The 15,630-nt window shown below is 45.3% G+C and overlaps 1 protein-coding gene across 1 annotated transcript in view; it reads left to right on the plus strand.

Moving 5' to 3' along the window:
• Positions 1–367: 367 nt before the first annotated feature.
• Positions 368–15,630, plus strand: part of CRISPLD2 (cysteine rich secretory protein LCCL domain containing 2) — a 30,740-nt gene continuing 15,477 nt past the window's right edge. The window contains exons 1-6 of the mRNA XM_005152139.3: positions 368–634; positions 4,583–4,889; positions 10,169–10,287; positions 12,273–12,405; positions 12,532–12,647; positions 14,631–14,731. Of these exons, the coding sequence (XP_005152196.2) occupies positions 4,647–4,889; positions 10,169–10,287; positions 12,273–12,405; positions 12,532–12,647; positions 14,631–14,731 (712 nt within the window). The 5' untranslated portion in view covers positions 368–634; positions 4,583–4,646. The remainder of the gene's footprint in view (positions 635–4,582; positions 4,890–10,168; positions 10,288–12,272; positions 12,406–12,531; positions 12,648–14,630; positions 14,732–15,630) is intronic.

Raw genomic sequence — 15,630 nt, forward strand, 5'->3', positions numbered from 1 at the left:
AAACGGCTGACCTGGCAGCCAAGATTGATTTAATCCCTCACAGGAAAACCCCTTTATTGAGTTCCCCTTTCCTCACCACCGGAGCCCCTCACCGAGGCATTAGGTCTGTCTCAGTGACAGAGAAGATGCCCGTGGGGCTGCGAGTTCTGCCCGAGAGCTGACTGCAGGGGAAAGCAAAGCAAACCCTTTTATATGATCATCTGGCTGCACTCCTCCTCCTCTCCCCCTCCCCGCATGTGGTGTTACAGCATTTGGAAGGATGGTCCTAATTTGCTGAGCCCCAATGACTGTCTCCTTACTGCTGAGATCCCAAGCAACACCCCTCTGCTCCTTGCTCCTGCCTCCTTTTGGTTCCCCCCCTTTCTCCTTTTTCCCTTCTTTCCTTATTACTACAGGCCCGTTGCCAAACAGGATGATCCAGGGTTGTCCTCTTTGCCTGGAGAGCATAAATACCACTGGGGAGCTCTGTGAGACTGCAGTTGGTACGAGCTGCTGAGCTGAGACCTTGTACATCTCGCGCCTCCTGAGGCTGACTTCATCCTTTTCCTCCTAGCTTAAATACTTCAGATAGAGAATTGATTTTCCAGGCTTGGAGGAGCTACAATTTCCTTGGGACTTGGAAGTACTCAGCAAGGTAAGTGTAAGCTTTGGTCTTTGCTTCTGAGATGTGATCTGGGGGGTTCAGAAGAGGTTTGTGCAAGAAATGTCTCTATGCAGAAAGCAGTTTTAGTAACTTCTCCACAAAGTTGCCTGCATGGTCTTCAATAGCACAGCACTGTATGAGCTCCCCTTATGTGTGCTTTGCAGAGGTTACTGCAAGATTAATCTTGAATGAATGGGAGGAGTTTGCAAGTACAGGAGTGGGTTTCTACACAAACAGAAACAGTCTAAGGGATGCTGCAGCAGCCTCTAATAGCTGGCTGCCCATGGGCACACCTACCCTGCTCCAGGAAGCCTGTGTTTGTTCAGCTCTGCTCTTAAGCCCTGTCCAAAAGGAATTTCACAGTGTCGCCACATGATGTGTCTGTTACCAGTGGGTTTTCCATGTGGTTTTGCGTAGAAACTCACTCACTCCAGTTCTGTGGGAGCGGATTGTGATGGAAGATCCAGATGTTTTGGCCCGTGGCCTCGAAGATGCTGAATCTGTAGTGTGTTCTGTGCAGTGCTATGTCCTACGTCAAGGGACTTGTCATTCTGCTTTTCTTTTGAAGCCAGTGCAGCTCTTCAAAGCTCGAGGTGTGTGCTTCTCAGTTAAACAGATGACCTATGGTTTAATGCTTTAAGTATGTTGTGGTTTTATTGCCGGCTTTCTTTGCACAGGGTAGAAGCTGATCCCAAGTAAACTCAGTCTAAAAGCTGCTTCCAGGCTGACTCCCCTCTGCTTTGCTGGTTTAGATGCTTTGCTGGTAATCCTGAGCTAACTTTTGCCTTTTCCTGCCTTGTCAGCTTGTTCCATGTATAACTCCTCAGATCCCGGGAGGCTTTAACTGCAAATGTCATCCGTAACCAAGGAGTAGACATCCACTCGTATACTTTACGAGGGAAGGCAGTTAAAGATCAATAGCCGTGAGGAATAAGGTGAAGTGGGGACATAATGAAGTGCAGAAGTCAGCCTGCATGTGGCTTTTTAGCAGGCAGAGCTGCATGCCAGGCTTCAGGCGCTACCAACTCTTCTGTGCAGTGCAGACACTATCCGTTAGCTGGGGAAATAGCTTTCTAAATATAGTGTTTTCCAAAGTCTATTTAACTGTTTAACTTGCTCAGACCCAAAAAGAAGCCTCCCTTTTGTCCTCAGGTTTGGACAGGCTTTACAGCACATCAAGGAGCCGGTTTCTGCTGACTCACTCATTTCTGATCACTCCCAGATGTTTACCTGGCACCAGTATCAAGGGCCTGATGTGTTTAAAGGGATGTGCTAATGCTCCTCCTGCACCCTTGAAAACAACAGCAGAGACTCCCTCAGCTGACTGTCAGCTGATAATTCTCTCTGAATAATGTCAAATCCCAACATAATTTCCACCTTCCCCAATGAATTTCCCATCTTCCTGATATACCCCAGAGGCATGGCCCCAGCTCAGCAGGGCACTTGTCCCACTTTAACACCCATCCAAGTGTTGTGTTGCACCAGGGCATGAGATTATTGTGAGTGGCAAATGGATGGACGTTGAAATCTATGATATTCATGGATGTCAATCGATGAGAGCTTTCTGAAAGTTCAGCATCTTTCTGCTGCTTCCAGTTTATCCAGCTCTTTGATCCCCAGCCCTCTCTGATCATCCTTCCTTTGGATGCTCAGCACTCCCCACTTCGAGCCAAAGCAGAAGGGACCTGCACTCCTTAAGTGAAAACAAGGTAGTGCCAAAGTGACCTAATTTTAGGGGGCTGCTAATATCACAAACGGGATACAGGGAAGAAAATTCCAAGGAATAATGCACCATCTGTTGCAAGGGTTTGGCTTGCTCACGGAACCAGACGCGTTGGCTTCATTGCGAAGCCGTGAGCGGGGCAGCTCCTCTGGGCTTTCAGATGTTACAGCTGACTTTTCTTCAAGCTGCCCTTTCTGTAAGTTCAGTGTTTGCCTTAAATGGGTGGTGGATTACGGGCTCCTGTTTAGCAAAGGGCACCCAGCCAAATGAAGGGGTACAACTGCAGCATGTATTAGCTGTCTGTTCCTGCCTGCTCTACCTACAGGGCAGGCTGCAGTTCAAACTGCTTGCGCTAAATGGACGCATTGTGAACGGCTGTGGCAGAGCGTCTATTTTTAAACGCTTAGGGAAGTGCCTCAAAGTAGGAATTGTTCCCTGAATTTGGGTCAGACGGTCTACAAAAGCAACTGCTCGTGTTGCCTCCCCTTATCCCTCTGTAGCTGGGTTAGAAAGCTGCTTGTTGGGGGGGAAGCGAGTGCCAATAAGCAGGGCTGAGAAGAGGATGAGGTTAAAGCAATGTTTGTCCCGATGCCGCCGAATGTCCCGTCTTTCAGGTGTGCCTGGAGCTGGGGACAAGGCGTGTGTGTGTGTGTGTTCGACTTGCTCTGCAGAGCAGCAGATAATGAGAAGCCGGTGCCTAAACTAAATGAGCAAATTGCATTCCTGCGTTGTTCTACCCAGGCAGAGGCTTTAATGCTCCTCCTGGAGAGAGACTGAGGGCAGCTGGTTTTCATCTGCCTTAATACAGTACAAGAAGGCTCAAATGGGGACTTTATCTCCTTGATGTTGACAGCCAACAGGTTTTCAGGAGTTCTTACTGTTCTCAGTGTCTTTTTTAATGCAAAGCACCTTGTGTTTCCTACCATCGTCCTGGGTCTGGGGAACAGGGGTTTGGGACTTCATGCTTGAGTGCAGCTTTTGAGCTGGGAGCCGGAAGGCTGTTCCCTGCCTTGGATGGTTTCCAGTTCATCTATTCTCCATGTGTCTAAATCCTGTGTCACTGGGCTGAAACTCCTGGAATAATGCCTGTTGGTCTGGGGTGTGATCCTATGTAGGAATGCTTTTTGTGTGTCTTGTAACAGTGGTGTCAAAAACACATCCTTACCAGTGCTGAGGACAGGGATGGGGAAGCTAAGAAGAGAGACGATGTGCTTGCACCTTCTGTATGAATGCTTATTGTCCAGACAGACTGGTTCTCCTTTAGTGGCTCTTAGATTCTGCCTAAGGAGCATTTGGTGCTGCAGAGCAATACAGCAGCACATTTTCCTTCCCTGAATAGATCATGATCTAAATAAAACCAGCCAAGACACACAGGGCTCATTAGATGAAGGAGTCAGGGTGGGGAGAGAAGAAGGGAGGAAGATTTTGGAAGTGGCACGTGGAGCTGGGAGCACCACGGAACAAGGGAAAGGGATTAAATGAACCCGTCCAAACCTGGCAATGACCAAATCGGGACCATCTCTCCAAGCTCTCAGTGCTGACAGCTACAGAGCATGCATGGGATCTCCTGGCTTCTCTCCTAACCTGCCATAATTCATATTGCTGGCCATGCTCCCATCCGCTGTGAAGCGATGCGTCAGCGAGAACACCCCAGTGCGTCAGTGGCCAGCAGGGATTTCGGTGCTCGATGTTACGGTGACATTTCACATAAACAGCCGCTTTCACAGGGTCTGGCAGCTGCTCTGCTGGAGTCTATTGGCAGAAATAGCTCTTGCTGATGTCTGACCCCTGTCATCCGGCCTGCAGGGAAGTTTGGTTTCCCTTTGATTCATGTTCATTCTCCACTCTAACAGCTATTTGGGCAAATAGGCTTAAATACTTCCCACCTGAAGGAGGTGGGATTGTGCAGAGCTGCTGGTGCTGCTGGCTGACACCCACACTCCTGGTGTCTATGGTGGAGAAGGCATCCGCTGCAGTGCCTGGGTGATGCTTGCTCCCAGTGCAACATCAGTGGATTGCCTGGTGTAATAAACTGAGTTCCCATCACTTACAGTGTTGTTCAGGTCTTCCTGTCACTGAGGTGAACAGTAATTGCTTACACTGTAAGCACTACTCTTTTCCAAGCAAAAATACAGGTTGTGTGGCTTCATCGCTGGGGGTCATACACACCAAGAGTTTCTCTGGCATAAATCTGCCTCTTTCTCCCCAAACTCCAGATCTGTGCTGAACTGCAGGAGTCCCTGCAAGAAAACCTACCACCATCTTCATAGAGGAGGAGACATGAATCCTGCCCTGCATTGGATCCTTCATCTGGGATGCGTGCTGCTCTTGGCAAAGGCAGCTGAATGCTTTATCCTGCCAAACTCAAGTCACCTGGAGAGCATTCTGAGCAAATACCATGATGGGGAAATTAACTCGAGATCCAAGAGAGCCATTTTGTTCTCTGACAGACAGGAGATACTGATGCTCCACAATAAGCTGAGAGGTCAGGTGTACCCAGTGGCCTCTAATATGGAATACATGGTGAGTCCAACTCCTGATACCTAACTTTATTATAACACCTTTTTAAGCTTTATTCTAATTTTCTTTGCACAAAAATTGGAAGCAAATTTCCTCTAAAATGTAGATTTTTTTTTTAGTAGCAAATTTCCCCTCGAGTAAGTTTTTCTCAAGAGGTTTCCTAAAACAGTTTCATTCCAGAGTGAGCTATGCTTTAGATCATTGGACTGTTTTGGTTGGAAAAGACCACTAATGGGTCACCAAGTCCATCCGCTGCATAGTTTCAGGACTGGTTCCATTATTCATAAACTAGCGTCTGGCCCAACCCTGGATGCATCTCCAGTGATGGCAATTCCACAGCCTGCCTCAGCAGGTTCTTCCATTACCTTAATGTCATAAAAGCATCAAATTTTCCCTAGTGTTTAACCCACGTTCTCCCTGTGAAAGCTTTCAGACTGTTGTGACTGCTGTTTCAGGACACCACAATCTGCTCAGAGAACCTTCTGATGGTCTTTGGGTTGCCATCAGCTGCCACCCAATGCTGGAGGCAGCATCTTCCTTTTTCATACACTGATCAAGAGGTTATCACTGTGGTCCCAGCATCCATGATGTTGCTGGGAACCTGCTCAGGACCTTAGAGAAGCAGGGCTTGAGGAATGTGGTTCCATCTGTAGTGAGTGTGAAGTACTGGAAATAGCTGGAAAGACTTTGGGTGTTCATGGGTGGATGGGTCAGTGCTATTGGCTTTTTGTAGTTCAGGAAACCGAAATAAAAGTTTGCTCAGTGTATTCTCCCACTTCAGAGGGGGAACTTAAAAGTGTGAGTATGAAATATGTCTTTACCATCAATAATCCAGATGAATAGGTTTTTTTCACCTGATGCCAGGGACCCTATTTTGAGCTATTTTTGACACGCCATCAAAATATTGCGGGGCCAGAAAATGATGTAGGCAAATAAAATCATTTTGTGTGCCTTTTCCCAATGTGCAAATATAGTTATGACCAAAACTGGTCTGACTTCAACTGTGTTCTCCTGCTGACAGATTAAATGATTAATGATTTGTTAAGACCATGTTTAAAAGGGTAAAAGTAAAGTACACTAAATGTGATATAAAATCGTTTGCCAGCTGTGCTGGAATGACTGCTGCAAATGGAAAATCCTGCCTTTTGTGACTGTAGGGAAAAAGGAGAAGAAGGGAGGGCAGTGGATGGTAAGGAAGGACATCCGTCCATCAGTTGGTCCCCAGGAGTGTTCAAACCATTGGTCTTCCATCCCACTGTTGTCAGAAATCAAATGCCTTTCGAAGAACCAGCGCTTTGTTTCTCTCTTTCCCAGCTCTCACATTAACCTGCAGGCAAGGTACTGCCAGAGAGGAGGTGACTGGATTAACTTCCAGAGAGTAAACACAAAGCATGAGAAAGCCAAATGTGTTTGGGTTGGCTTTGAGGATCGGAGAGGGCTGCCATTGCGGACTGTCCAACCGCTGTTTACACTTGCAGCGTGGTTGCACTTTCATATTTGCCTTTGCTCAGTGTGCTTTTCTAGTGGTTTTTATGGGCGATTGAGGGTAAATGAAAGGGCCTTATATGCTGTGAAGAAAGAAGCTGAGTATGAGATCGTGCTACTTGGAAAGGCTATAATCGGCCTTTCATGTATTCGTGTTTACCCAATATTACTTGAAAATGCTGTGTGTATTCTGAATGTGAATTTCACTTTAATCCTTTGTTCTGCATAGGACATTTCTCATTTGGACTCATTTAAGAGGCTGGTTTGTCTTTAGTGCCACAGATATACTTTTCTCTTTGCCTTTGGTGCCTGTGAGGAACGACGTGCAGTGCTAATTTGTGGATAAGTGGGTAGAACTTGTTTTTCTCATCAAACACTTCCAAACACTGCCTTGTGAAAGTCCTTTCACCCAGCTCTGTATCTGACATATTTAAGTGATCTGAAGTGACAAGGGCAGCTAATGTATCCCATGAAAGAGATGTATTGGTCTATAGCAGTGAACTTTAGTTGGTGGAGACTTAATAAGAAAGCAATAACAGTGATTTCCATGACTTATCTGGAGGTGAAAAGAACTATAAACACATGGGATAAAGGTAAAGCAGACTAAAGAAATGAAGGAAGAAAGTTTTGCGGCTGAGTTTGTATAATTAATTAAAAGCTACCACAGGTATTCAGGTTAATGGAAAATGATTGAGCAGTGTAGATCTTGCTGATGAAATTGATCAAATACAGAATTACCTTAACCCCTCTAACAGTTTTCTGATCGACATTTCTGCTGTGTACTGGACTTTATAACTGCAGTCCCAGCAGTGGATCGGTGCCAGGACCAAAACAAACTCCTTGTTAATGAGCATGGAGTAAAAAGAACATAATAGTTCCTAAGACATCTTGACCTTTTAAGATGGCTTAGCCAGATGGCTTTCAGCAGTGATGAAAGGCAGAAGTCTTGCAGAGGCCCCAAAGACATCTGGATAAAACAAAATTGTTCTCATTACAGATTGCTGGAAGGAAAATAGTTTGTTTTCATGTATAAGGTATGCATCCTTCCTCTAAAGTGTAGGGTGGTGACTTTCCTTGTCAGGATGGGATAGTATTTCTGTGTGGGTTAGCAAAGCACATCTAAGCTTCTGCCAGTACATGTCAGGCCTGGACTCTCATGCCACTTTTAAAAGTCAATTGCCAGTACTGCAAAATGTCTAAGGTGAGGAGAAAAATAAGTAACCTGATCACTGCAAATCACGTATCTCAAGCTGGATTTACGAACTGGTTAGGCTGAGTAAGTAGACTCCTTGTGGGATATACTCTTATTAAATCTGAACCTACAAATTGTACTACAGTGTGTGTATGCCACATGTGTATTTTACATGTACAGTGTATGCTGTGCTTCAAAAAGCCATTACAAATTTGCAGGAGTAAAAAAAGAGTCAGTGTGCTAAATCACTTGGAATCATACATACACAAAGGCTTCTCAATCTCTGCTTGAGAAGGAAACTGAGCATAAGTGTACACTGCCCCATGGCTTCACTAGTCTTCCTAGACACTACTTTGAATATTGGCATAAAGTGTTCTTGAAAGCATAGCTGGGAAAGTCTGAAATCTCTTTTTTGTTGTTTCATATGTTTATTGCTCTGAAATAATTCCAGCCTCCTGACCGCATTCACCTCTGAGAACCAAGAGGCAAATAACTGTTCTGATTTAAATGGGATGTCTTTGTAATCTGATGCCTGCAGAAATGAGCTTCTGTAGGCATCAAGCACAAAGCTATTCAAAGATGTAGCTCATTTCCAATTACCTGTTGAGTATCTTTTGTCCGAGTTAATTTATTTTACCCATAGGCATCAAAGGAAGATATAGCGCATATGTTTGCATCAATTTCCATTTAATCACCTATTATTAATAATGTCTCTGCATTAAATTAGGAGATTTGGACCACCTCTGCTTTTGAGGCTTCAGGGAATAACGCTCTGCTAGGAAGTCTCGAGTACTAGCAGCACATAACATCTTGGGAGAGTTTCTGTGGCTTATGTGTTGGATGGTCATTGCCTAGTGCAGAAAGTGGGAGACCGCAAAAAGCAGTGTGTCTAGGCACAATTGCAACAGTCTGCTTGAAGAGAGGTTTGGAAACGTGTACGTGGTGGGTCAGATCCCAGGCACCTTCAAGGAGCAGGAGGGCTGAGACGGAAAATGGTTTTATTCCCTCTGTCAGAGGTGTGTGTGCATGGGATTTTTCGGACTGACATGGATTTGCTTGGTCACTGGTCAGCACAAAGCCAAGATGATGAGCTCAGAGAAGCCCTGGGATGTTGTTAGAATCTGGGTTTCCGAGCATGCTTAATGATAAGCTGTTCTCAGAGGTCTGGGCTGTTAGCTCAGTTAGATGAGCTCATGTTTGACTTACAAAGATAGTGTAGACACACCAAGGTCCAGGAGACACTGCATTTTCCTGTCAACTTAGCCAGAGACGTGTGGTCCGTCCCCATCCCAGTTATAACTGCCTGAGACTGTGTTCAGATGCTTACTCAGAATAAGCTCTTAATGTTCTTTTAATTTGTTTGAGAGCCTAAATGTCCTCCAGTCCTCCAAATGAGCTCTGACAGGTCCTTTGATATGTTTGAGATTGGAAGTTGCTTTTCTTCTGGAGAAGATGAGACTTGGAAAGACCAGCTGGTTGTGATGGTAAAAGTCCAACAAGTACATAATCTTGTGCTGGCACATGAGTGGGCTGGAGGCATGTTACGAGACCTCGCTTCTTTTTGGTTGTATTTGTAGGAATGTGGAGTAATATTTTAATCCCGACAAATAGTCCTCTAAGGATTGTTCTGAATAGACCAGCTGTCAGTAATTACACAATGAATCTAGGGCACTGTCTACTGGATCCAACAAGTCTGGCCTTTAAAACAAATACACTCCTGGGCAGCAGAACCAGTGAAGCCTGCTTTCCTGTTTGCCTTTGTATCATGTTTGAGCTCTTACTTGACTTACAGCTAGGTGATACTCAGGGAGGACTGTCCTAATACCAGTGTCCTTCCCTCATTGGGAACATAAACAGGATCCATCACTGCTGATCTGATGCCTGTGTTAGTGAGGGTGATGTTAACAGCCCTGGGACTTTGCCACCTCTGTTAGAATTGACTTGATCCATTGGTGGACTCAGTAATTATATTGGAAGGAGAGGTTGGGTGGGACAACTCTTGATTAAGAAGTTGCGTCAAAAATCTCCAGCTGTGTTGGTAGAGGAGGGCAGGAGCACATCCACTGTTGGAGTTCTCCTTGATGACAAAGCCTGGAAATGTTCTAATAGTAAGGACAATGGATGGAAAATGGCACAAAACTTCATCATAGCACTGACTGCATGTTAGAATTCTTGCAGATCTCAGAAATAGGTGTCATGAGGAAGTCCTGGGCTTTCCAGCCTTGATGGTGTGTTTTGGGATTTTTTAAAGCAGATTAGAGAAACACCTGTCAATAATATCTTGTGTTTCAGGATGGATAGTCTAGATGGGTTCTTCCAGGCCTGTTATCTGCTGATCAATGCAAAGCAACTACTAAGAAGCACAGCAACAAGCAGGAAAAATAATAGACCTTTTAGTGCCCTGCATTTCCATGGCATCTTGAGAAACTTGCTTTTAGGTTAGGGCACATCACTGAAATGTGCCAGCCTCACAAGGACAGGCCAGACACCAGGGGTGATCTGTAATCTAATCTTTCTCCACTAACTGCTGTTGGTTGAGTCTCTTGAGCTAATAAACTTGAGATGATGAATTGATCTGTTTTCTCTCTCTCCTCTCACCCTGAAGACTTGGGATGATGAACTGGAAAGATCAGCCCAAGCTTGGGCTCAGCAGTGCATCTGGGATCATGGGCCCAGTGCCCTCATCAGATCAATTGGACAGAACTTGGCAGTTCATTGGGGCAGGTAAGAGTTGGGATGCTACAAGCTAATTGCAAAGAGCAATTTATGGATCCTCCTTTAACTAAGTTGGGAAACTTTTGCCTTGTTGATGCTTATTAGAGCACCAGGGAGATGGAAGAAAAGCTGGGATCACTAATTGCTATTGCTTTGGAAAAATGGTTATAGTGATAACATCTGCAGCCAGCATCAGTAAAACAACATTGATGTGGGTTCCCATTTATCTCTGGGAACACAGCTGTAATGTGCTTAAAGTGACTCTTACTCCTCAAGAGCAGCTACATAAGTCATAACACTTGATCCTATACCTACTGTTTCAGCACGCAGGGTGGAGGGGATTCTTGGCACCATGCTGAGAACCTGCTCAAAGCTGAAGCTTCTTAGGAATGACGTCTGGACTCAGCTGCTAGTACAGAACTTAATAATTTCTTGTTTTATTTCCCACATTTATCCAGCTCCTGATTTCTCTTTCCTGAAAACACTTTGCAGGTTTTTCTTTTATTTTTTTTTTTTTTAAATCCCAGGGGAAGGTTTTTAACCTGGAGTTATTAACCTTGCTAGGAAAGCTGATGTTATGGCTTCCAAATGGATTTGGCTCTCCAACTCATGGTGAAATTTGCTTATTGTGAAGCCCCTATAGTTAAGCCTGCTATAGGTTAATCCTGCTTTGTACAGCAAGTATTTTTGTACGTGCTCAGCAGCCCTGATGGGTGGAAATGCAGTTATGTTTGTTGTAAATCAGCTAGAACTTGGTTGAAAGCAATGGAAATTTGCTGGTGTGAAATTAGCCTGATACAAAAATCGAGCCTGTTTTTGTTGGCTGAATTAAGTAATGATTGGAAAGTAGAGTGGTTAATCCATTGAAACAGAGTCAAAGATCGTGCTGTCCTTGGCTCTCCTACAAGTGTTCAAGATGGCCATGGGTTACTGATGGAGGTAGATCCAATCTTGCTCCCTTTGCAGTCAACTGAGAGGAAAAAGAAATCAGATTGAACTCAGTTTTTTCAGGAACGGGCCATAACTTGATTGCCTCAATTTCCTCTCCTGTAAAATAGGATTCGGAAAGTATTCACTTAATGACATCATGAGATGAATGTTTTTAAAATACTTCTAATGAATGATTTTTAATGAAGAGCTGGCTGAAAGAGCAAGCTCCAGTTGGTAATGATATCATTTGTATTTCTGGCTGCTTGCTCCATGTGAGCTGTTGAAAGCAAGAAGCCGTGGGTTTGAAGCGCTGCTCTGCTTTGATACAGACTCTGCAGATCACTCTGCTCATTGTGTACACAAAACGCATATGAGTTTCTATAGGTAGTTTTAACACCCTTTGTGTTACACCAAACAGCACAAGTAGCATCAGTGCTGCTGGAGGCTGTAATGTCTAGTGTGTAGTTTGCACAAAGCACATGCAGTGTGTGCTGGGGTTTAGAGGGAAATTGCTGCAGTAAAAGGTGGGATATTTGTATAGCGCACCAATGCTCAGAGTGATGCGAGTGTGAAAAAGCCCACTCTCTTTCAGAGGTCTTTCAATATGAACTGCCAGCCTACTTCCAGATTTAGCAAATTGCCCAGTGGTAAAATATGTACACGCTGGCTTTTGGTTTAAGATGTTTGGCAAACCTTTACTTGTGTTTACTCTCAAAATACAACTTTCCGCCAAACTAGAAGTTTTTTGTAGTTGTGTGGAAGAGTGAGGAGGACATTTCAGGTCACTTGAAGAGCATGTCAAACCTATAAATAATACAGAAAGGCAGGCCAGGCTGTGAATCTGAGGGGAAAAAAACAGCTTTAACTTTTTTCAATGAGATTTTTTTTTTTCCCCTCTTCATTAGACTGGGCTGTTTAAGCACCTTCTCAATGAATGGAACTTGCCTTAACTTTAATATAAAAATTACATAATTGTATAAAAAAGAAATCTCGGCTTACAATATAGCAATCATTTGAAAATTTCCACCAGAACTTCATGATTTATCCTGCATTTGCTCCTTCAGGTATCGGTCTCCAGCGTTCCATGTCCAGTCTTGGTATGATGAAGTTAAAGACTACACATACCCGTACCCTCACGAGTGCAACCCATGGTGCCCAGACAAATGTACTGGTGCTATGTGCACACATTACACCCAGGTAAAAGGAGGAAAATGGCTTTTGTACCTCTACTCTCTGCATCCCCATCATGTCCCTGTTGTCTCTGCAACATGTGCCCACAGTGGGATAGTTTACTTATCTCCCGTAACCATGTTACACTTGCAGATAGTCTGGGCCACGACGAACAAGATTGGCTGTGCTGTGAATGTTTGCAAGCAGATGAATGTCTGGGGAGAAATATGGGAGAACGCTGTCTACCTGGTCTGCAACTACTCGCCAAAGTAAGGCAGATGAGCTGGTCTCTCTCCAGCTTTCTTAAAACTGGCAGGTTGCTTAACTAGCCCAGGGTCTGTGGAAGAGATTTGAGGCAGTCTAGACTGGTGGTTGTGGCTTTAAATTTTCTCTTTAGACAGCAGCACAGAGCTGGTTCAAGACTTCCAAGCATTGCCTGGAAAACTAAATGAGGGGCTGGGGCCAGGCTGGAGCTTTGATGTTCCTGCCATGGGAAGGAGGGGAAGGAGATGGTCAGGATGGAGATGCTGTGCACTGCCAAGAGAGGCTTGCTGTCTTTGCTGCTGGAGGCTGGGAGGGGATGGGGTGGTGATTAACGCTGCTCCTGCAGCAGCTTCTGGACCCAGCCAGGTAGGCTGCTGTATCATAACACACTTTTCCACCTCTGCTTGCAAAAGCATCTGGTTTAAACACACCACTGCTTCATGCAAAGCCAGCCCTGCAGTAGTCACTGGTGGAAGCTGGGGCCCGCTGCAAGGAGCTGCAATGAGTTAAATCCCAGACCTGGAGGAGCTCCCTGTGGCTCAGAAGAAGGGGAAAAAAAAAAAGGAAAAAAGGTGAAATAACTGCATCAGTCAGGATTTAGCGAGCTTGATGGTTTGGTTTGATTTCAAAATTAAAATCACAGTTCCTGACTACTGTGTCCAGGAGAAGTGTCCTACCTGGCAATGGCAATTAATATTTTCTGCTTTAATGGCTAATAGAAGAAACATTCCCATTCCAAGTCCTTGGCAATTTAAAAAGTAGGGAAATCACTATATACAAGTAGAGTGGCTTAGAGAACATCTGACTTCTGGAGATCAGAATAATGCAGAGAAAAAAAATGTGCGAGCATGGAGATGATGGCTCATAGTGTGATCCAGGTAGAGCTTTCTGCATGGGTTGCCTAAGCCCCTCTCCCCATGTCAGATACCAAGCACATTATTCTTCTGTTTTGGTGGGATTTAATAACCAGTATCTAATAAGGGATCATGCCATCTTCCATGGATCTCCTGCAGCAGGCTGAGCTATTTGCACATCATCCATTCAGGGATGCTGGATGGAAAAATACTCTATTTCCGCAGCTTCTGCCTAATCTTTTCTGTCTGGCATTGGTAAGCATTGTCCTCATCTAGCCTCATAGGTGGAGACAGCTGAAAGAGCAATAACCCAAGGGTTCATAACCACGGGCTGAACTCCGGCTCCTTCAACCTTCTCAGCCCCTAAAGTCTGCTGTACAGAACACCAAAAAGTGCTTTTGTTTCTGCGTAATTTCTTGAGGAAGATGCAGTAACCCATTGATACACCTTTGTTTAAATAAGATCACAGTATTTATACTAGAGTTTAATGCAAAAGTGATATTGCATGCAATTTATATAAGTAACCCCTAAAAATGTCATTTTGGGGGTGAAATGAGGAGGGATGCTTTTCTCACAAGGCTTTCTTGGGCTGGTTGTTCAATCTTTGCTTAGCTGCTCTGGGCCAGGATGGTGTTACTGCACTCTCAGAGGGAGAACTGGAGAGTTGAGGATGTCCAGGTTGGGTGAGGAAGGAGTGCAAAGTGCTTCTCTGCTTCCCACATGATCTGATGTGAAGGTCCATGTATTTTTGGCGGTTTTCTGCTTGGAAATCATTCCAGATGGAAAATAGAGCAGCTTTTAAATGGTAAGAGCTGTACTCCAGCCTGTCCCATGAAGCTGCCTGGGGATATTGCAGAAAATGATGGGGGATTTGTGGTTCTGATGAGCAGAAGACAAGTGTCAGGCAAATGGGAGGATGCAGGCAGATAGCCACTGAGTTATTGCTGGATAACAGCAGGCAATGCAGGATGGGAAGAATGGGGACAGGCTGTCCTTTCCCATTTACAGCCCCCTATCCAAGGATGAGCACAGCAGAAACACGCATTTTATCCTCTCCCTTAGTGCCAGGCAGTCTCAGGGGCTTGGCTGGGTATTTGGGTGTCTGATGGGTATGCATTGCTCCTATACTTCCAGGGGGAACTGGATTGGAGAAGCCCCATACAAGACTGGCCGCCCCTGCTCTGAGTGCCCACCGAGCTATGGAGGAGGCTGCCAGAACAACCTCTGCTACAAAGGTATGTGCTGCGGAGCTTGGGGGAAAAGGCTGGAGCAAATTTAGGCCTGGAAACTCTTAATTAGAAGCAGCCACAGCTTTGTGCACCTTTTAATTAGCCATCCTTAATATTTCAACATCATCACGGCACGTGGTGCTGCTGAAACCAAAACCCTGAACTGCTCAAAATCTGGAGCTGGGATTCAGTGCGTTTGTCCTATAAAAAATGAGAGTGAGGGCTTGGATGGGGGGAAGCTGCTCTGAGCTTACATAGGTTTGGCTTGAGAGCTCAGGCGGGATTTTGAGTGCTGGCAGGCTGTGGGTAGTAGCGATCCCGTCCTCGCGGGGTTTGTTTGGGAAGAGAATGTTCTCCAGCGCTTACCAGAGGCGATGTGGGTGGGCAGAGCTTGGCTGCCTCTCCTGCTCCTTCGGGGGCCAGGGACAGAGCGTTTTCCCTCTCTCCCCACCTTGGTTTTCATGGCTGTAAAATGAATACAGCAATTCCTGTCTCTTGGAGGAGAGGATAGGATCGTGGACGGTTTTTCCTGACCTGTGGAGTTTTCTCGGAATAGAGGTCAACAGAGAGAAAAATATTAACTCTGAAGCCTCCAGTGAAGCTGTGCTATCCCCACAACAGGCAGGATTTCATGGGGTCATGCACTGAGGGCCATTTTCTTCTCCTATGCCTTTTGCTTCAGAGACAGCTGGGCTCTGGGAAGGAGGCCGGCTCTCCATAGGCTTGCCCAAAGCAAAGCCTTATTTTTCTGCCAAATTATCTTTATTTTCAGCCTTTGCAGTTTGAAGGGAGGACCCCAGGGTGCAGCAGGGAGAGGGGACAGGGTGCCCTGGTGCTACAACAAGAGGGAGAAAGCCCTCTTGGAGCCACGATCCATCATCCCTCTGTTTGCATTGTTCCTCCCC

Source organism: Melopsittacus undulatus, chromosome Z (genome assembly GCF_012275295.1).
Source record: "Melopsittacus undulatus isolate bMelUnd1 chromosome Z, bMelUnd1.mat.Z, whole genome shotgun sequence".
Taxonomy (NCBI): domain Eukaryota; kingdom Metazoa; phylum Chordata; class Aves; order Psittaciformes; family Psittaculidae; genus Melopsittacus; species Melopsittacus undulatus.